The sequence below is a fragment of the Ahaetulla prasina genome, chromosome 1 (assembly GCF_028640845.1).
Source record: "Ahaetulla prasina isolate Xishuangbanna chromosome 1, ASM2864084v1, whole genome shotgun sequence".
NCBI classification, from domain to species: Eukaryota; Metazoa; Chordata; class Lepidosauria; order Squamata; family Colubridae; genus Ahaetulla; species Ahaetulla prasina.
This window is the reverse complement of record NC_080539.1, coordinates 377,124,441-377,147,029: the sequence shown is the minus strand read 5'-3', so window position 1 is coordinate 377,147,029 and position 22,589 is coordinate 377,124,441. Positions and strand designations below refer to the sequence as shown.

At 42.2% G+C, this 22,589-nt stretch overlaps 1 protein-coding gene across 1 annotated transcript in view; it reads left to right on the top strand.

Moving 5' to 3' along the window:
* The window catches only part of LOC131188677 (vomeronasal type-2 receptor 26-like), a 23,804-nt gene extending 1,635 nt beyond the window's left edge, over positions 1-22,169 (top strand). Inside the window, exons 2-6 of the mRNA XM_058164120.1 lie at positions 2,316-2,326; positions 5,861-6,152; positions 6,487-6,717; positions 17,128-17,257; positions 21,274-22,169. Of these exons, the coding sequence (XP_058020103.1) occupies positions 2,316-2,326; positions 5,861-6,152; positions 6,487-6,717; positions 17,128-17,257; positions 21,274-22,169 (1,560 nt within the window). The remainder of the gene's footprint in view (positions 1-2,315; positions 2,327-5,860; positions 6,153-6,486; positions 6,718-17,127; positions 17,258-21,273) is intronic.
* Positions 22,170-22,589: the final 420 nt, after the last annotated feature.

Below are 22,589 nucleotides of genomic sequence, written 5' to 3'. Positions count from 1 at the left end.
AAGACCCCATCTTCCTTGTTCTCATTTATTATTCCAAAACAGTTCCAACCGGTACAACTCCAAACACAACTGTAGAGAGTGGAATGGCTTCATTGAATAAAAGTGGGTGTTGAAATATCCATCTGGTTCAGTTCCAAGTGGGGAGAAAAACACTGGAAACATGGAGGCTTAATAGAAAGATGGTTTATTGATGACAGGACCACATGGGTTTGAGGTCCTGGGCAGCTGAACACATGGAATGGAGAGTGAGGGTTATTTATACTCTCTCTTGGACTTTGCCCTTGAGCTTCCTGTTCCTGTGACAAGGGCATGAATTCTTTTGGTTGCTGTCAGACTCCCATGGGGCTATGCAGGTGTCATAGGTTGTCTGAGCTCCCAGGAAACTTGGAGGATGAGGTAATGTTCCCAGGTGTTTTTGCCTTGTGGTGACTATATAAAGGATCTGCTTTCTGGCATTCTCTGAGTCAGGTAAAGTCTACCTTATCTTGCTGAAATCACTTTCTGGTCTCCTGCCCGCCTTGAGAACTTTGCTAGAACTTTGGCAGAGCTGCAGAGGCACGCCTGATTCGGATTTCCCTGACCCGGCCGTCAGCAGAGGAGTGGGACACGACAAGACCATCTCTCAAGGAAGAATCCATGCTGGTCCAGCTCCACTGCTGAATCCAATCCCAATAACTAAGACTTCCTGCCTCCACTCTGGCTACTGCTCTGTCCCACTCATGGATGTTCAGATTCAAAGTTCCAGATCACCCTATTTAACAAACTGAAACTTTACAAATACCTTCCTGGCCATAGCTATTATCTGTTCTTTGAGCAGGAGGTGAGTGTCCACCCCCAGCTTGCACTACAGTCTCAAACATGGCAGAACAACAACATAACATAACAACAGAGTTGGAAGGGACCTTGGAGGCCTTCTAGTCCAACCCCCTGCCCAGGCAGGAAACCCTACACCATCTCAGTCAGATGGTTATCCAACATTTTCTTAAAAATTTCCAGTGTTGGAGCATTCACAACTTCTGCAGGCAAGTCGTTCCACTTATTAATTGTTCTAACTGTCAGGAAATTTCTCCTTAGGTCTAAGTTGCTTCTTTCCTTGATCAGTTTCCACCCGTTGCTTCTTGTTCTGCCCTCAGGTGCTTTGGAGAACAGCCCGACTCCCTCTTCTTTGTGGCAACCCCTGAGATATTGGAAGACTGCTATCATGACTCCCCTAGTCCTTCTTTTCATTAAACTAGACATACCGAGTTCCTGCAACCGTTCTTCATATGTTTTAGTCTCCAGTCCCCTAATCATCTTTGTTGCTCTTCTCTGCACTCTTTCTAGAGTCTCCACATTTTTTTTACGTTGTGGTGACCAAAACTGGATGCAATATTCCAAGTGTGGCCTTACCAAGGCATTATAAAGTGGTATTAACACTTCACGTGATCTTGATTCTATCCCTCTGTTGATGCAGCCCAGAATTGTGTTGGCTTTTTTGGCAGCTGCTACACATGGATGGCTCATATCTAAATGGTTGTCCACTAGGACTCCATTTGACAGATCCTCCTGGCTGTTTTAAAGATCTAAGGGAGAAGAAAGCTTCTACTTTCACCTGATTCCATTTGGGTATCAATAAATCAGTGATTCCATGGGTATTATTGTCCACACTTACTTGTGTACAACTGATGGTCATGTGCCACCAGGCCCCTTTTATATTCATTCTATCCAGTGGTGAAATCCAATTTTTTTTTTACTACCAGTTCTGTGGGCGTGGCTTGGTGACCGTGGTGTGGCTTGGTGGGCGTGGGTTGGTGGCAAAGATACTGCAAAATCCCCATTCCCACCTCACTCTGGGGCCAGTCAGGGGTGGTATTTGCTCAAAATTTCCGCTATCGGTTCTCCAGAACCTGTCAGAACCTGCTGGATTTCACCCCTGATTCTATCTGAAGAAGCTATTGCAAAGTTCAAACTCCATCTTGTGTCCAGCGACTGTTTCGTGTAGGTCAAATACCCAACTTCCCCTTGAGTACCCAATCCATCTGCTCTGTGGAATAGCAACAAGAGACGCAAACATGTTTTTCCTTTTCTGGTGCAAAAACAAAATCTAATGCTAAGCGGGCAGGACAGCTGCTTTTCCTTGCAATTACCAGAAGAGCACTAATTTTCAATGTATCCCCTATGAGTTTCTACCTACGAAAATCTTCCAAGATAAAACCTGATCACAAATATTCTTTCACTCCTTCCAGTTGAGGGAGAGAGACTTTGTGCGTCTTGCAAAGAGTCAACTTCTAGCTCCGGTGAAACTCAGCTGAATCGGTTTTTCTCTTTGGTCGCAGCCCGAACACAGGTAAGAGAAAAACACATTTCCTATAAATTTGCATTGGGGCCTTCGAGGTGGAATGAACAGACTGTGCGCTTAGACTCTGCTGAGATTTCAAGTGATACCTTTAATCAGTGATGGGATTCAAGTAATTTAACAACCGGTTCTCTGCCCTAATGATTTCTTCCAACAACCAGTTTGCCAAACTGCTCAGAAAGTTAACAACCGGTTCTCCCGAAGTGGTGCAAACTGCCTGAATCCCCACCACTGCCTTTAACTCAGCTTCTGCACAAACCTTGGTTTTTTTTATCTAGGAGGGAAGTTGACAAGGATGTCTCAGCTACCTCTCCTCCTGTCGCTGCTCTTTTCGCTCCTGCCTCCAACTTCTCCAACATCTGCTACAAGAAAGCAAACCATGTGTGTCTCGCCAGAACGTTTAAAGACTCCGGAATATTATTACAAACCTGGTGATCTCATTATTGGTGGGAATTTTCCACTTGGTGCCTTTGATATCTCTCTCAACATAACCTTTGTGATAAACCCATTCGGGTACTCTAGTCCTCTTTTGTAAGTTTCACCTGGAGGAGAAAAATGTAGATGATTGTTGCCTTGGTTTGCTCAGAAATATATTTATTTTATTTTATTTTATTTCATTTTGTCACAACAGTACAATCATCAACATAAACAATAACCCATCATGAGAGAAAAAAGTATATATAAGTAAAAGTATATGTAAAAGTATGCATATAATACTATAATGAAGAGAACAATAGGACAGGAACGGTAGGCACTTTTGTGCTCTTATGCACGCCCCTTATAGTCCTATTAGGAATGGGGTGAGGTCAATAGTAGACAGTTTTTGGTTGAAGATTTTGGGGGTTTGAGTAGAGACTATAGAGACAGGTAGTGAGTTCCAAGCGTTAACAACTCTGTTACAAAAGTCATATTTTCTGCAATCAAGTTTGAAGCGGCTGACATTAAGTTTGAATCTATTGTTTGCTCTTGTATTATTGCGATTGAAGCTGAAGTAGTCTTTTACAGGAAGGATATTACAATAGATGATTCTGTGTGTTAAACACAGATCATGTCGGAGTCAGCAGAGTTCTAAGTTTCCTAATCCCAGGATTTCAAGCCTGGTGGTATAAGGTATTTTGTTGTTTTCGGAGGAGCGAAGAACTCTTCTAGTAAAATATTTCTGGACACGTTCGATAGTATTAATGTCAGAGATGTGGTATGGGTTCCAGACGGATGAGCTGTATTCAAGAATAGATCTGGCAAATGTTTTGTATGCTCTGGTTAGTAGTGTAGATTTTTTGGAAAAGAAGCTATGTAAAATTAAGTTTACAACTCTTAGAGCTTTTTTTGCTATGTAGTTGCTATGTAGTTGCTATGTAGTTGCTATGTAGTTGTTGTTCTAGTGATGTTTCAATGTCCTAGTGTAGTTCAAATCTTCTTTTTTTTCCCCAGTAAAGAGCCAAACTCATAAAAGAGACTAGATTTACCAATCTTTCCAGGATTCTTCATCAAGAAGCCACTAAACCACAGACAGAGTGATGAGGAACTTTACTGCCCTAGTGAAGAAGATGGCTTACACTGTTAATTTGGACAGAAAGTCAGGCTGGAACACTCAAGGAAAAGCTCAAAGTTTTTCCTGCATGGAATACTATAACAAAAACCCTCAGTTTTGGAATCAGTAGTGCTTATGAATAATAACCCTCAGTAAATTTTTGCTGTGACCCCCACTGGAGTCCAGTTCCCAGCAACGTTTACCAGACCTGAAGAAGCTATTCCAAATGAGGACCCAGATTGTTGGGGGCAATAAGTTGACTTTGTATATAATATACAAATGGATGAAGACTATTGCTTGACATAGTGTAAGCCGCCCTGAGTCTTCGGAGAAGGGCGGGATATAAATGCAAATTTAAAAAAAAGAGGGAACAAAATTGAATAGGGTGCTAAAGGAGAAATCGGGTAGGATTACAGACATTGAAGCACAGTGAAGATGGGAGGGATGATAGGTTATAAAATGGTCCGTGATAAGATTTTCTCCTTTCTCACTGACCTACAAGGTCTGTCATGCCCCCGTCGGAATCTGAATCTGAGACAGAAGACAAACAGCTGAGAGAAAGAGCGAGAGAGTGGCTCCGTTAGTTGTGGAGGAAACTGGGGAAGGGCAAAGTTAGGGTGGGCAGAGCAGGGGAGATGTAGAACAAGGGAGAGGGGGTTCAGATGAAGACCAACGCCCACCTCCTCCTCATTTCCCGTAATTTATTTTTATTTTTTATTTATTTATTTGTCATAACAGTATACACAAGCATAAGCATGAAGTATCTATACAACATATAAGTATATATATGAGTATAAGCATGTAATAACTGTATAAATTGTATATAATGAAGGAAACAGTAGGACAGGAACGGTAGGCACGTTTGTGCTCTTATGCACGCCCCTTATAGACCTCTTAGGAATGGGGTGAGGTCAATAGTAAATAGTTTTTGCTTAAAGCTTTTGGGAGTTTGAGAAGAGACCACAGAGTCAGGCAGTGCATTCCAAGCATTAACAACTCTGTTACTGAAGTCATATTTTCTGCAATCAAGTTTGGAGCGGTTAATATTAAGTTTAAATCTATTGTTTACTCTTGTATTGTTTTTTTTTGTTTGTTTGTTTACATTTATACCCCGCCCTTCTCCGAAGACTCAGGGCGGCTTACAGTGTATAAGGCAATAGTCTCATTCTATTTGTATATTTTTACAAAGTCATATTGAACAATCTGGGTCCTCATTTTACCTACCTTATAAATGGAAGGCTGAGTCAACACTCGAACCTGCAGTAATTGCAGGCTTTCGTGTTCTTAATAACAGGCTGTTCTTAATAACAGGCTTTTACCAGCCTGCGCCATTCACCGGCCCTTTTGTGATTGAAACTGAAGTAGTCTTTAACAGGAAGGACATTGCAATAGATGATTCTATGAGTTAAATACAGGTCATGTCGGAGGCGGCGGAGTTCTAAATTTTCTAAACCCAGGATTTCAAGGTATTTTGTTGTATTCAGAGGAGTGGAGAACTCTTCTTGTAAAATATTTCTGGACACATTCAATTGTATTGATGTCTGAAATGTGGTATGGGTTCTAGACAGGCGAGCTATATTTAAGAATTGGTCTAGCAAATGTGTTGCAAGCTCTGGTTAGTAGTGTAGTGTTTCTGGAGAAGAAGCTACGCAAGATTACATTTACAACTCTTAATGCCTTTTTTGCGATGTAGTTGCAGTGGGTTTTGGCACTTAGGTCATTGGATATGAAAACTCCTAGGTCTTTGACAGGGTGGGGGTCATCTGTAAGATAATGTCCGTCCAGTTTGTATTTAGTGCTTAGATTCTTTTTTCCAATGTGTAAGACAGAGCATTTGCTGGTTGAGATTTGGAGTTGCCAGGCTTTAGACCATTCTGACACAAAGTCAAGGTCTTTTTGAAGGGTAGCTGTATTGTTGGTAGCGTTAAACAGTTTTAAACAGTGTTAAACAGTGTTAAACAGATAATGCTTCACAATGCTTTCTCTCACTCTAGCTTCATGCCCATCAACTACCATCAGTTCCTGGCCTTGGTGTTTGCAGTCAGAGAGATCAACAAGGATCTGGTTCTCCTCCCCAATATCTCCCTTGGCTTCCACATGTATGACAATATCCAGTTTAGTACGAGAATTTGCTTAATCAGCCTCTTTCTGCTCTCCACACGTGACCAAATGGTTCCAGGTTACAAATGTGACCAGAAAGACTCCCTGCTCTCTGTCATTGGGGGTGACAACCCCAAATCCTCAATGCTGATGGCCTCCATCTTCAGCATCTTCAAGGTCACACAGGTAAGGGGGTTCCTTAAGATACAGTTATGGTGTGGGTAGGTAGAGAACAGAAGTGCTCAGAAGAAGCCCAAGATGACATCAAAGGAGAGGGGGGACATCAATAGTACCTGAGTTAGAGAATCAATGCTGTACTTGGATTCATTTTAATATTTTATGAAGCCAGATATCTTTTATATAAGTTAAAATATTGGTTGATGGTTTGTTCTCTTGGGTTCTGGCATGTCACCACTCTGCCAATATGTTAATTGATGGCCAATCAAGCACACAATGGGGAACCTTAAAGTCAGCATTAAAGTGGATTTTCTCTCTTAAAGAAGATTCTCACTTTCTCCAGCTCAGTGTTGACTTTGAATCCGCTCAAGGAGACAGAAGAGTTTATCCTTCCTTCTTCCAGACTGACCCCAAGGAATCTGCTCAGTATGAGGGTTTAGTCCAGTTGCTCCTGTATTTCCAGTGGAATTGGGTTGGGCTTCTGGCCATTGAAGATGAGAGTGGAGACCATTTCATCTCAACTCTGATGCCGATGTTCAAAGAGAAGGAGATCTGCCTGGCTTTCACTCAAATGGTGAAACCTAGTCCTTACGATCTGCACCATTTTTTTTCATATTCCAAACTCTGGCGTAAATCTGACATCACTATTTTCTTTGGAGACTCTGCAACAGTTACAGTTTTTCAGTGGAATCTGAACAGTTACGTAATTCATGAAACGGAACCACTTCGGAACGTTTGGATCCTGACTTCCTCTTGGAAACTTATTGCATTGAGAAATGTAGATTTATGGCATTCTCTAAATCCCTTGCATGGGGCTTTGCATTTTAGGGCCCACGCTGGTGACATCTCAGAATTCAGCAATTTCATCCTGTCTTTGGATCCCTTAAACACCCAAGGGGATATGTTGCTCCCATTATGGTGGGAAAGTGTCTTTGACTGCAAATTCCGCAAACCAGGTAGATCTGATCTAGAGCTAGTGGGGATGAAAGTCTGTACTGGGATGGAGAATATACAGAATGTACCATTTCCCTTGTTTGAAACAAGCATGACTGGTGAAAGTTACAACATCTACAATGCCGTTCATGCTGTGGCACATGCTTTGCATGCAATGTATGGATCTGGAGGACAACCAGCCATGAGGAGACTTGGAAAGAGGATCTCAAATGTCCAGTCATGGCAGGTAATTTCTGTGACTTTCTATCCAGCCCAAAGATCCTTAGAGAGGAAGTTTCCCGTATATATATATATATATATATATATATATATATATATATATATATATATATATATATATATATATATATATATATATATATATATATATATATATATATATATATATATATATATATAGGTCTTTGCTGTTCGGGTTTTCTCCGTAAAATTGGAAGTGTCTTGATGACGCTTCATCAAGTCTCATTCGTCATCTTCAGGCTTCAGCTTCAGGTTCTGGGAGCAATGTGTGATCGCAGCTGTTTCTTCCTTTTAACTGCTAGTGGGGTTTGAACTGATTGGGTGGGAGCTATTGTGCTCTGATTGGATGGGGTTTTTCTGTGCTCTGATTGGCTGGGGTGTGTCCTGTGTTGGTGGGGGCTTGGTTGTGCTCAGTCTAATCTGTGCTGCAGGGGATTTGAGCTGGTGAGCTGCATAGCTGTTGTTTGGCTTTGTGGTCATGCTACATCTTCATAGTGGGTGTCAGTCTGCTGCATGTATGGATTGGAGGGTTTGAAATGGCTAATGTTGCAGCTGCGGTCTGGCTTCTGGTCCTGGTCGTGCTTCATGATCAGTGTGGGTTTGGGTCTGCTTTCTGGGTGGATGTGGTGGTGACATCCTGTGTGGACCTCGTGAGTGTGGGTCTGGTGTCATTCCTCGTGTTAGGGACCTGCTTGTCAATAAGGGCAGGTTTCAAATGGCTGGTAGGCGGAGGTGTCATCTCGCTTGTTCATGCTGTGTGGGCGTTTTCTATCTCAATGGCTTCTCTGATTATTCTGTTGTTAAAGTGTTCAGTTTTGGCGATAGTTCTGGTCTTTTAAAGTCAATATCATGTCCTGTGACTTTAAAGTGTTGGACCAGGGAAGAAGTTGGTTCCTCTTTTTGAATGAGTTCTTGTGTTCTTCAATCGTGCACTTATTCTTCTGTTGGTTTGTCCAATGTATGTGGTGGGGCAGGCGGTGCATGGGATTTCATATACTCCTTGATTTTCTAACTCAATTTTGTCTTTGGGGTTTCTTAGGATGGTGGATATTTTCTGTTTGTGCAGAATGCTGTCTTGATGTTGTGTTTGTGGAGGATCTTGCTGATTCTGTCTGTGGTGCCTTTTATATATGGGAGGAGGGCTGTGCCGTTTTCTTGTTCTCTGTCTTGGATTTTAGTGGGGGTTCTTTTGGATTAGTTTGGTAATCTTATTTCTTTGGAATCCATTGGATGTTAGTACGTTAGTGAGAGTGTCTAGTTCGGTTTTAGGTGTTGTTCATCAGCTAAGCATTTTGTTCTAGAGATGAGTGTCTTGGCTACGGAGTTGATCTGTGCTGGGTGGTGGTGTGAGAGTGCGTGCAGATAGCGGTTTGTGTGTTTTCTTCTGGTAGATGGTGTGTCCTAGGGAGCCATTGGGTTTCTGTAGACTAAGACATCAGGAAGGAAGTTGGTTATTAACTTCTGTTTCCATGGTGAACTGTATTTTGGGGTGTAGGCTATTGAGGTGTGTGAGGAAGTTTTCAAGTTTTTCTTTCCGTGTGGCCAGATTATGAAGGTGTCGTCTACATATCTGAGCCAGAGTTTGGGTTTGTGATCAGATTTTTCTAGAGCTTGGGTTTCAAAGTGTTCCATGTAGAGATTGGCAATGACAGGTGAGAGGGTGATCCCATGGGTGCTCCTTCTACTTGTTTGTATTTTTGTCCATTATAGATGAAGTATGTGTTGGATAGGCAGTGGTTGGTCAGATCTAGGATGTGCTTGGGGGTTATATTTGTTTTGGATAGCTGTCAAGGCTTCTTTGATTGGCACTTGGGTGAAGAGGATATGACATCAAAGCTCACGAGTAGGTCGCTGGGCTGTAAGTTTTGTTTCTTTATGATCTCTATGAACTGGAATGAGTTTTTACGTGTGAGGTGATGGATTCTGCATAGGGCTGTAGTTGTTTGGCGAGAAATTTGGCTAGGTTTTGTAGAGGTGAGCCTATGGAGCTGACTATGGGTCTGAGTGGGGTTCCTTCTTTGTGTATCTTGGGAGGCCATAGAGCTTAGGGCATCTGGATGATTTCTCTCTGGGAATGATTCTTTGTTGGATTTCTTCGCTGATGGGGAGGCTTTTATTTTGGATCTAGTGGTTTTCTAGGTAGGTGGTGGGGTCTGTTTTAGGGGCTTGTATGCAGGGTCTTGGAGTAGGTTGGTTAATTTGGTTTGGTAGTCAGATGTGTTCATAACCACCGTGGCGTTGCCCTTGTCTGCTGGTAGGATTATTATGCTGGTATCTTTTTTCAGGTTAAGTAGTGCTGTCTGTTCCTCTTTGGGTAAGTTGCTTTTGGGTGGCTTGCTGGTGCAGAGGATGTTGAGATTTCGAGTCTGTTTTTGTTAGCGTCATCGGGGTTGATTTTGGTCAGGCTGGTTTCAACTCCGCATATAATGGTCTCAGTGGGGATGTATTTGGGAGTGACTGCAAAGTTGAATCCTTTGGAAAGGACATCGGTTTCAGCTTTGGTGAGGATCCTATCTGAGATGTTATGCACTGTTTGTTTCATGTGTTGCTGTGAGGGTGGAGGGTTTGTTTCTGGCGTTCTTGTAGTCTTGAGTTTGTTGGTGTGCGTGTCTGTCTTGAGGGTGGTCTGTGTTTGACTCTCAGGCGGCAAGTTGTTTTGGATTTGTCCCAAAGTGCAGGGTGCATCTTGTTGCTGAGTTTGAGGTGAAGTGTGAGGAGATCTTTGTTGATTTGATCTAGGAGGAATCTTTTGTGTGAAGTTCATTTCTGATTAAGGCCAATTCTGTTCTTTTTAGGATGCGCTTGGTGGCTGCAGAGTTGGAGTGGAATTTCAATTGGAAGCATTTGGGGATTAAATTTTGATCGCGGCAGTTTCAGGAATGCGAGGTCACATAAAATGGAAGCTCTTTGGACTTCTAGTTTTCATAGGTCCTGGTCAGATGGTGGATTTCTCCCGTAGAGGTGCAATATTTGTTTTCTGAGGTTTTCACGGTGTTTGTATATAGGTCTTGGTTGTTCGGGTTTTCTCCCGTAAAATTGGAAGTGTCTTATGACGCTTCGATCAAGTCTCATTCGTCATCTTCAGGCTTCAGCTTCGTGCTTCTGGGAGCAATGTGTGATCGCAGCTGTTTCTTCCTTTTAACTGCTAGTGGGGTTTGAACTGATTGGGTGGGAGCTTGGCTGTGCTCTGATTGGATGGGGGTTTTCTGTGCTCTGATTGGCTGGGGTGTGTCCTGTGTTGGTGGGGGCTTGGTTGTGCTCAGTCTAGTCTGTGCTGCAGGGGATTTGAGCTGGTGAGCTGCATAGCTGTTGTTTGGCTTTGTGGTCGTGCTACATCTTCATAGTGGGTGTCAGTCTGCTGCATGAATGGATTGGAGGTTTGAATGGCTAATGTTGCAGCTCTGGTCCTCGCAAATATATATATATATATTTGTTTTCTGAGGTTTTCACGGTGTTTGTATATAGGTCTTTGGTTGTTCGGGTTTTCTCCGTGTAAAATTGGAAGTGTCTTGGCGGGTTTCAAATGGCTAAGTGTCATTCAGCTTGTTCATGCTTCATATATATATATGTCTTTGGTTGTTCGGGTTTTCTGTGTAAAATTGGAAGTGTTCTTGTTTCGACGAAGTCTCATTCGTCATCTTCAGGCTTCAGCTTCGTGCTTCTGGGAGCAATGTGTGATCGCAGCTGTTTCTTCCTTTTAACTGCTAGTGGGGGTTTGAACTGATTGGGTGGGAGCTTGAAGAAACCCCAAAGACAAAATTGAGTTAGAAAATCAAGGAGTATATGAAATCCCATGCACCGCCTGCCCCACCACATACATTGGACAAACCAACAGAAGAATAAGTGCACGCATTGAAGAACACAAGAACTCATTCAAAAAAGAGGAACCAACTTCTTCCCTGGTCCAACACTTTAAAGTCACAGAACATGATATTGACTTTAAAAAGACCAGAACTATCGCCAAAACTGAACACTTTAACAACAGAATAATCAGAGAAGCCATTGAGATAGAAACACGCCCACACAGCATGAACAAACGAGATGACACCTCCCGCCTACCAGCCATTTGGAAACCCGCCCTTATTGACAAACGAGTCCCTAACACGAGGAATGACACCAGACCCACACTCACAAGGTCCACACAGGATGTCACCACCACATCCACCCAGAAAGCAGACCCAAACCCACACTGATCATGAAGCGACCAAGGACCAGAAGCCAGACCGCAGCTGCAACATTAGCCATTTCAAACCCTCCAATCCATTCATGCAGCAGACTGACACCCACTATGAAGATGTAGCACGACCACAAAGCCAAACAACAGCTATGCAGCTCACCAGCTCAAATCCCCTGCAGCACAGACTAGACTGAGCACAACCAAGCCCCCACCAACACAGGACACACCCCAGCCAATCAGAGCACAGAAAAACCCCATCCAATCAGAGCACAGCCAAGCTCCCACCCAATCAGTTCAAACCCCACTAGCAGTTAAAAGGAAGAAACAGCTGCGATCACATTGCTCCCAAACCTGAAGCTGAAGCCTGAAGATGACGAATGAGACTTAAACGCCAAGACACTTCCAATTTTACACGGAGAAAACCAACAAAGACCTATATATAAACAATATATATATATATATATATATATATATATATATATATATATATATATATATATATATATATATATATATATATATATATATATATATATATATATATATATATATATATATATATATATATATATATATATATATATATATATATATATATATATATATATATATATATATATATATATATATATATATTTCAGCAATAACTCCTTAAATATCTAATATCAGCATATCAGAACAGGTTAAAACAGCAATGATTAAAAACAATGGTATGAATTAAGTGAAGTGCTTGATTGAAAAGGGGCAGAGTGGGAAAAACAGAAATAAATCAAACCAATCATTCGTAAGATCCATGGAGGAAACATCTTCATAGAAGGTTCATGGAGGAGGCGTCAGCCCAGAGCAAGATGACAGTCTGGGTGTTTTGTGTAAGAAGCTTCAATGGGCAGCTGAAATCTTGGGAAGATACTTCCAGAATCCCCTCAGGTTCTCAGGATGTAGCCTGAATCTAATCTATTCCTGCTCTAAACAGAGGGATAGATCATGTGAAGTGTTAATACCACTTTATAATGCCTTGGTAAGGCCACACTTGGAATATTGCATTCAGTTTTGGTCGCCAGGATGTAAAAAAGATGTGGAGACTCTAGAAAGAGTGCAGAGAAGAGCCACAAAGATGATTAGGGGACTGGAGGCTAAAACATATGAAGAACGGTTGCAGGAACTGGGTATGTCTAGTTTGATGAAAAGAAGGACCAGGGCAGACATGATAGCAGTGTTCCAATATCTCAGGGGTTGCCACAAAGAGGAGGGAGTCGAACTATTCTCCAAAGCACCTGAGGGTAGAACAAGAAGCAATGGGTGGAAACTAAGCAAGGAGAGAAGCAACTTAGAACTAAGGAGAAATTTCCTGACAGTTAGAACAATCAATAAGTGGAACAACTTGCCTGCAGAAGTTGTAAATGCTCCAACACTGGAAGTTTTTAAGAAAATGTTGGATAGCCATTTGTCTGAAATGGTGTAGGGTTTCCTGCCTGGGCAGGGGGTTGGACTAGAAGACCTCCAAGGTCTCTTCCAACTCTGTTATTATGTTATGTTATGAAGTTCTTCAGGTTCTTCTGCATCAAAGATAAAATATTGGACCTTTCTGGACAGTGAAGGGACAACTCAGGACAGGCGTTTCCATTCCTATGGCCTCACTTAGTCAGATCTGGTTCTTGCATTCTGTTCTCTTTGTCTATCAGTTCAAGAACGTTGGTGGAAATTTACACCACTTTGAAAGAAAGTATTTCGTTATTCCTAAAAGACATTTCTCATTTGCAAGACCTTGGGCCAAAGTAACGATTTTAAGATGTATAGAGCCAAGTCAAGCATGAGGAAAGACAAACAATGAAATTTGGAGTGGAGCAGTGGAAATTTTGGTAGGTTGGTAAGCATCATTTGTTCTAAATGAAAGTGAAAGCCATGATACAAAAGCCCTATCACAAAGGCAAATTTTGGTTGTGTTGGTGAAGTAGCTAAGCATTGGGTGTTAGAATAGAATAGAATTTTATTGGCCAAGTGTGATTGGACACACAAGGAATTTGTCTTTGGTGCATAAGCTCTCAGTGTACATAAAAGAAAAGATACCTTCATCAAGGTACAACATTTACAACACAATTGATGGTCAATATATCAATATAAATCATAAGGATTGCCAGCAACAAGTTATAGTCATACAGTCATAAGTGGAAAGAGATTGGTGATGGGAACGATGAGAAGATTAATAGTAGTGCCGATTTAGTAAATAGTTTGACAGTGTTGATGGAATTATTTGTTTAGCAGAGTGATGGCCTTCGGGAAAAAACTGTTCTTGTGTCTAGTTGTTCTGGTGTGCAGTGCTCTATAGCGTTGTTTTGAGGGTAGGAGTTTAAACAGTTTATGTCCTGGATGTGAGGGATTTGTAAATATTTTCACGGCCCTCTTCTTGATTCGTGCAGTATACAGGTCCTCAATGGAAGGCAGGTTGGTAGCAATTATTTTTTCTGCAGTTCTAATGATCCTCTGAAATCTGTGTCTTTCTTGTTGGGTTGCAGAACCGAACCAGACAGTTATAGAGGTGCAAATGACAGACTCAATAATTCCTCCTGATTGTTACTCCTGATTGCTCAAATCTCCTCAAACTATAATTCCACAAGCTTCTCAGACACAAACCAGTCTGCTAAAATGAGGGCCATGATAGAATGGTGGTAGCCATAACGTGGCTTTCAGCTGATCCATCCAATTTCAGAAGGTCTCTTTCATTTCAGCTTCTTGCCTATTTGAGGAACATCCAGTTCAACAACAGTGCTGGGGATGAGGTCTCCTTCTCAGAAAATGGGCTGGTATCTGGTTGTTATGATCTTCTCAACTGGGTTTTCCTCCCCAATAAATCAATTGTCTTTGCGAAAGTTGGGCAAACCGATTCCGGGGCTCCCCCAGGTCAGGATTTCACCCTTAACTCTGATGCAATTGTCTGGGCCAGAGAGGTGAGTTGAAAGGCATTGATGTAAATTCAGGGGATGATTTGTTCTCTTCAGAACATCTTTCTTAACTGGAAAAAAGGTCTATTGAGTCATAAAATATGGCAGCTACTTGGTGAAAAACCTGGTTTGCATGTAAGACATTTCAGATCTTGATTCCTGGCACCTGCAAAAAAGATGGGAATGGGAATAGAATAGAATAGAATAGAATAGAATAGAATAGAATAGAATAGAATAGAATAGAATAGAATAGAATAGAATAGAATTTTTTATTGGCCAAGTGTGATTGGACACACAAGGAATTTGTCTTGGTGCATAGGCTCTCAGTGTACATAAAAGAAAAGATACCTTCATCAAGGTACAACATTTACAACACAATTGAATAACCTCTTGAAAACCTGGATGCCATTAGGGCAGGCAAAAGTGATTTCTATGGTCTATTCCCACTGTGGAATCAAATGCAGGACCCCAAAACCAGTGATCAAATGTCACTACAGGATTTAACAGTACACACAGCAGTACACAGTGTTGTGTGTACTGTACACAACTGCTGTACACACTCCAGTGTGTACAGCAATACACACTGGAGTCCACAATGGGGTGGGGGGGACTCCTAGAGAACAAAGGATCCAGTCATACTTTTCAGGAAAGTATGATGGCCTCAAATAAACCCAGATCTTTGCACAATCACCCATGCCCTCATTACATCCTGGCTGGACTACTGCAATGCTCTCTACATGGGGCTCCCCTTGAAGAGCACCCGGAAGCTCCAACTGGTCCAGAATGCAACCGTGCGGGTGATAGAGGGAGCACCTCGTGGTTCCCATGTAACACCTCTCCTGCGCGGACTGCACGGGCTTCCGGTGGTCTTTCAGGTGCAATTCAAGGTGTTGGTTACCACCTTTAAAGCGCTCCATAGCTTAGGACTGGGCTATTTACGGGACCGCCTACTGCCACCCGCAGCCTCCCTTCGACCTGTGCGCTCCCACAGGGAGGGCCTCCTTGGGGTACCATCAGTTAAACAATGTCGACTGGCGGCCCCCAGGGGGAGGGCCTTCTCTGTGGGGGTTCCTGCCCTCTGGAATGAATTGCCTCTGGGGCTTCGCCAACTCCCCGACCTTCGGACCTTCCGCCGTGAGCTGAAGACTCTTTTATTCCATCGAGTAGGGCTAGCCTAAAAAAAGTAGTTTTAATTTGGGATTTTAGTTTTATTATTATTGTTAGTTTTTTAGTATTTCGGCCACAAGTTATATTAATTTTATTGTGTTTTAATTTGTATTTATTGTGCTTTTTAAACTGGCTGTTAACCGCCCTGAGTCCTTCGGGAGAAGGGCGGTATACAAATTCAATTATAAATAAATAAAATAAATAAAAAATAGTTGATTTCTGTTATTTGAGAGGTTGCCATAAAGAGGAAAGGTTCAACTTATTTACCAAAGCACCAGAAGGCAGGACAAGAAACAATGATTGGAAACTAATCAAAGAGAGAAACATCCGAATAGTGAGGACAATTAACCAGTGGAGTAGGTTGCCTTCAGAAGTTGTAGGTGCTCCATCACTGGAAATTTTTAAGAAAATGTTGGATAGCCATTTGTCTGAAATGGTAGAGTCTCCTGCTTGGACTAGAAGACCACCAAGGTCCCTTCCAGCTGTATTCTCATTGACTCCTCCTCCTTGTCCTCCATCTCCTCCTCCTCCTCCATGAAACGGTCACCTTCTGAGTCTCAGGAAACCATTGAAGACCTTTTGGAACCTTCTATGGAGATGTTTCCACTATGGATCTTAAGGATGACTGCTCTGCCCCCTTTCAATCAAAGACTACACTTAATTCATACCATATGTATACATAGGTAATTGATGATAAAACAATGGATGTTCATAATTAGTAACCTTCAAGAGATCTCTCCTTATTTCTATTCTTACTAACCTCAAGAAAGAATAATTGCCTTTATAAAAAGACACACATCTATAATAATAATAATATCAGAAGGGACCTTGGAGGTCTTCTAGTCCAACCCCCTGCCCAGGCAGAAAACCCTATACCATTTCAGACAAATGGTTATCCAATCTTTTCTTAAAAACTTCCAGTGTTGGAGCATTCACAATGTCTGGAGGCAAGTCGTTCCACTGATTAACTGTCCTCACTGTCAGGAAATTTCTCCTTAGTTCTAAGTTGCTTCTCTCCTTGATCAGTTTCCACCCATTGCTTCTTGTTCTACCCTCAGGTGCTTTGGAGAATAGTTTGACTCCCTCTTCTTTGTGGCAACATCTGTTAGGTTGCCGTAGAAATTTTTAATAAAGCATACTGGGAACCGAGTAGTTCGATGTTGCCTTAATTAGAACCCGTTTCTCCTGTTTCTATTTTGCTCACCCTTCCCACTCCTCCAAAAACTCACTTCCCTCCCGCTGTTCAGTTGGGCCCTTCATAATTGACTGTTCATCAAAGCTGCAGCTTAAAGCCAAACCCTTGACTTCCGTTTCATGCCGAGGTCCCAGCTCCAATTTCCAGCATCCAATTTGCCGCTTGCCCAATTCACCTAAGAGATGTTTGTGGCTTCTAGGAAACCGTTTCTTTGGAATATTTTCTTTCGATTGAAATAGGAACGTGGAGAAGAATAAATGAATCCGGTTTGTTGTTTATGCCTTCTCAAGCATTTTCTCTCTTCTCTTTCAGAAGGTGCCCTTTGCCAGGTGTGGCAAGAACAGGTGCCAGGCAGGAGAGAGGAGAAGAGTTCCAGAGGGCGAGCAGGTCTGCTGCTACCAATGTGCCTTTTGTCCAGAAGGGACCGTTTCTAATCAGACAGGTAGAGCAAGTGTTCTAGGATCAGTTGATAGACATGTCAGAGGAAGAGGAGATCTACGCCCACAGAATTGAAATACATAGCAGAGAACCTAAGTCAAGTAACTCTCAGTCAGGGGTGAAATCTACTTACCTTCCCTACCGGTATGGAAGTGCGCATTCTGCATGCACTTGGACCCTCTGCGCATGTGCAGAGGGTCAAAAGCAGGTTATTTCCTGATTAAAATCAGGAAGAAAAGATGTCCAGGCGGGTGGGCAGAGACTCGCGCTGCCGCTGCTACCGGTTCTCTGAACCATGCACCACCGCTGCTACCAGTTCAGCCGAACCTGTCCGAACCGGAAGCATTTCACCCCTGTTCTCAGTGCTATGATGTTTCTGGATCATTCTCTCCTTGTAACCAATTTCTCTGTAAACCATTTTGGATCAGGAAAAGAGAACTTTCCCTCTCCCAAAACTCAGCAGACATTTTCATGACCTTCTCATTTGCATTGCAGATCTTCTCAACACAAACGCAAAAATAATACACAAACACAAACAGACAAAAGAGCAGGATTTCCTGACTGATCTACCAGTCTTTTTGTGATTTCAGTAAAAAGCGGGGAAGAAATGGCAATCCCTCTAACACTTAAAGCTACAATAGTCATGAAAGAAGCAATTGACTGGAGACAGCTTTTGTTTAGAATAGAATAGAATAGAATAGAATAGAATAGAATAGAATAGAATAGAATAGAATAGAATAGAATAGAATAGAATAGAATAGAATAGAATAGAATAGAATAGAGTAGAATAGAATAGAATAGAATAGTACTTTTTATTGGAATTGTCTTGGTGCATAAGCTGTCAATGTACATAAAAGAAAAGATACCTTCATCAAGGTACAACACTTACAACACTTAGTGATAGTCATAGGCTACAAATAAGCAATCAGGAAACAATCAATATCAGTATAAATCATAAGGATACAAGCAACAAAGTTACAGTCATAAGTGGAAGGAGATGGGTGATGGGAACGATGAGAAGATTAATAGTAGTGCAGACTTACTAAATAGTTTGATAGTTTTGAGGGAATTATTTGTTTAGCAGAGTGATGGCCTTCGGGGAAAAAACTGTTCCTGTGTCTAGTTGTTCTGGTGTGCAGTGCTCTATAGCGTCGTTTTGAGGGTAGGAGTTGAAACAGTTTATGTCCAGGATGTAGGGAACTGTTAATATTTTCACGGCCCTCTTCTTGATTCGTGCAGTATACAGGTCTTCAATGGAAGGCAGGTTGGTAGCAATTATTTTTTCTGCAGTTCAAACAAACCAGACTAGCTGGAGCTGATCACCTCCTTGTCTGGGGCTAACTCATCCAAAGCATCATCAATAATATAGAACGAATGAACATGTTTCATCCACCATGAAATGCACACCACGGGCCGTGGTAGCTCAGGCTGTAAGATAGCCTGTTATTAAAACACAGCAGCCTGCAATTACTGCAGGCTCGAATCCCACCAGGCCCAAGGTTGACTAGGCCTTCCATCCTTTATAAGGTAGGTAAAATGAGGACCCAGATTGCTGGGGGGGCAATAAGTTGACTTTGTAAATATACAAATAGAATGAGACTATTGCCTTACACACTGTAAGCCGCCCTGAGTCTTCGGAGAAGGACGGGATATAAATGTTAAAAAAATAAAAAAAATTCTATCACTCCCTTTGTGGACTGGCCATAGCAGAAAGGGGAAATCATGCCACATCAGAGGGAAGGAGGACAAATGAATGTCATGTTTTGACTGCACTGATTGGAATATTTTTAAAGATACCTCTGCAGACCTGGATGAACTCACAGATACTGTAACATCATATGTCAGCTTCTGTGAAGACCTATGTGTACCTACAAGGAACTTGCGAATACACAGTAATAACAAACCTTGGTTTACACCTAAACTTAAGCAGCTACGACATTCCAAAGAGGAAGCCTACAGAAAAGGTGATAAAATGCTGTACAATCAGGCCAGAAATGCACTAACAAGGGAGATAAGAGCAGCAAAAAGAAGCTACTCTGAAAAGCTAAAGAATCAATTTTCAGCAAATGAACCAGCAAACATGTGGAAAACTCTTAAAAATATCACCGGCTATGGCAAACCTCCTTCCCAGGCTGAAGGTAATCAACAACTGGCAGATGACCTGAATGAGTTTTACTGCAGGTTTGAAAGGAAACTACAGCCACCTATCTCCACAACGCCCATCTCAGACACACCAACAACAGCCAAGCCTCCTACAACTGACCCCATTTCATTGGGTTCACAACCCCTAGTGATCACAGAAAAGGAAGTGCAGGACCTATTTCACAGACAAAAGCCAGGAAAAGCTCCAGGCCCAGACAAGATAACTCCTTCTTGCTTAAAAGTCTGTGCTGACCAATTGGCCCCCATCTTCACCCATATTTTCAATAAATCACTAGAGATGTGCTATGTTCCTTCTTGCTTCAAACGCCTACCATCATCCCAGTGCCAAGAAGCCCACCATCAAGGAACTGAATGACTACAGACCAGTTGCTCTAACATCTGTAGTCATGAAAACCTTTGAAAGGCTAGTGCTTTCCTACCTGAAAACCATCACGAATCCGCTCTTAGACCCCTTGCAATTTGCATACCGAGCAAATAGACCAACAGATGATGCTGTTAATATGGCTCTGCACTACATCCTACAACATCTTGAGTCTCCAAAGACCTATGCAAGGGTCCTTTTTGTAGACTTTAGTTCAGCATTCAATACCATCATTCCAGACATTCTTCTAACTAAGCTAAACCAGCTACAGGTACCGGAACAGACTTGTAAGTGGATCACAAGCTTCCTAACAAACAGGAAGCAGCAGGTGAAGCTAAGCAAGATCACATCAAATACCTGTACAATTAGCACAGGGCCCCCAAGGCTGTGTGCTCTCCCACTTCTTCTCTCTGTATACCCATGACTGCATCTCCAATGATCCATTTGTTAAGCTACTGAAGTTCGCAGATGACACAACAGTGATTGGTCTCATTCGAGACAATGACGAATCCGCATATAGACGAGAGGTCGAACGACTAGCCTTGTGGTGCAACCAAAACAACCTGGAACTGAACACACTCAAAACCGTAGAAATGGTGGTAGACTTTAGGAGAAACCCTTCCATACTTCCACCTCTCACAATACTTGACAACACAGTATCAACAGTAGAAACCTTCAAATTTCTGGGTTCTATCATATCGCAAGATCTCAAATGGACAGCTAACATCAAAAACATCATTAAAAAAGGACAACAAAGAATGTTCTTTCTGCGCCAACTCAGTAAGCTCAAACTGCCCAAGGAGCTGCTGATCCAATTCTACTGAGGAATTATTGAGTCTGTCATTTGCACCTCTATAACTGTCTGGTTCGGTTCTGCAACCCAACAAGAAAACACAGACTTCAGAGGATAATTAGAACTGCAGAAAAATAATTGCTACCAACTTGCCTTCCATTGAGGACCTGTATACTGCACGAATCAAGAAGAGGGCCGTGAAAATATTTGCAGATCCCTCGCATCCTGGACATAAACTGTTTCAACTCCTACCCTCAAAACGACGCTATAGAGCACTGCACACCAGAACAACTAGACACAAGAACAGTTTTTTCCCGAAGGCCATCACTCTCCTAAACAAATAATTCCCTCAACACTGTCAGACTATTTACTGAATCTGCACTACTATTAATCGTTTCATAGTTCCCATCACCAATCTCTTTCCACTTATGACTGTATGACTATAACTTGTTGCTGGCAATCCTTATGATTTATATTGATATATTGACCATCAATTGTGTTGTAAATGTTGTACCTTGATGAACGTATCTTTTCTTTTATGTACACTGAGAGCATATGCACCAAGACAAATTCCTTGTGTGTCCAATCACACTTGGCCAATAAAAAATTCTATTCTATTCTATTCTATTCTATGAAGGGAAAATAAAGCTGATGGCAGATGTCCCTGAAATCCTCAGGTAAAGATTTGATTTCTTGATTTCAGATGCAGCTTCCTGTGATCCTTGCTCAGAAGACCAACACCCCAACAAGGACAAGGACCATTGCATTGCCAAGAAGATCCACTTCCTTTCCTATCAAGACACGCTGGGATACACTTTAGTTTCTCTCACTCTTTCTCTCTCTGTGATCACGTTGGCAGTTCTGGCAATTTTCCTTAAGCATCGTGACACACCGATTGTCAAGGCCAACAACCGAGATCTCACCTACATCCTCCTGGTGTCCCTCCTGCTCTGCTTCCTCTGCTCCTTCCTCTTCATTGGTCGGCCCAGGAAATTCAGCTGTCTCTTCCGACAAACCGCCTTTGCCATTCTCTTTTCCCTGGCAGTTTCCTCTGTGTTGGCAAAAACTGTCATGGTGGTTCTGGCCTTCATGGCCACCAAGCCAGGGAACAAGGCAAGGAAATTCTTAGGAAAACCACTGACCAACTCCATTGTCCTAGCCTGTCCCCTGGTCCAAGCCCTTCTTTGTGCCACTTGGTTAGTAACCTCTCCCCCATTTCTCAACTTGAACTTCCACTCACTAGTAGGAGAGACCATCTTGGAATGTAATGAAGGCTCACCTTCCATGTTTTATGCTGTCCTTGCCTACCTGGGTTTTCTGGCCCTTGTGAGTTTTATCATTGCCTTTCTGGCTAGGAAATTGCCTGACAGCTTTAATGAAGCCAAGTTCATTACTTTCAGCATGCTGATCTTTTGCAGCGTTTGGGTCTCCTTCCTCCCCACCTACCTGAGCACCAAAGGAAAGTCCATGGTGGCTGTGGAGATCTTCTCCATTTTGGCCTCTGGGGCTGGTCTCTTGGCTTGTATCTTTTTCCCCAAATGCTACATTATCCTATTCAGGCCAGATCTGAATCAGAGAAAAAATATAATGGGACATTAGAATCTCTGATTTATATGTAAAGTAGTAACTTTTATTTTGTCTTTGGGGCCAAGGCTAGTTGTTCGACCTCTCGTCTATATGCGGATTCGTCATTGTCTCGAATGAGACCAATCACTGTTGTGTCATCTGCGAACTTCAGTAGCTTAACAAATGGATCATTGGAGATGCAGTCATTGGTATACAGAGAGAAGAGAAGTGGGGAGAGCACACAGCCTTGGGGGGGCCCTGTGCTAATTGTACAGGTATTTGATGTGATCTTGCTTAGCTTCACCTGCTGCTTCCTGTTTGTGGTTTCTTAACAATGATGAAATAAAAGAGTACTTTGCCCTTCAAATAATTGTAAATCATGGAAATATTTGGTGATGCAGTGGTTAGTATGCAGGACTGCAGGCTAAGTGTGCTAATGCTGATAGCCATGGG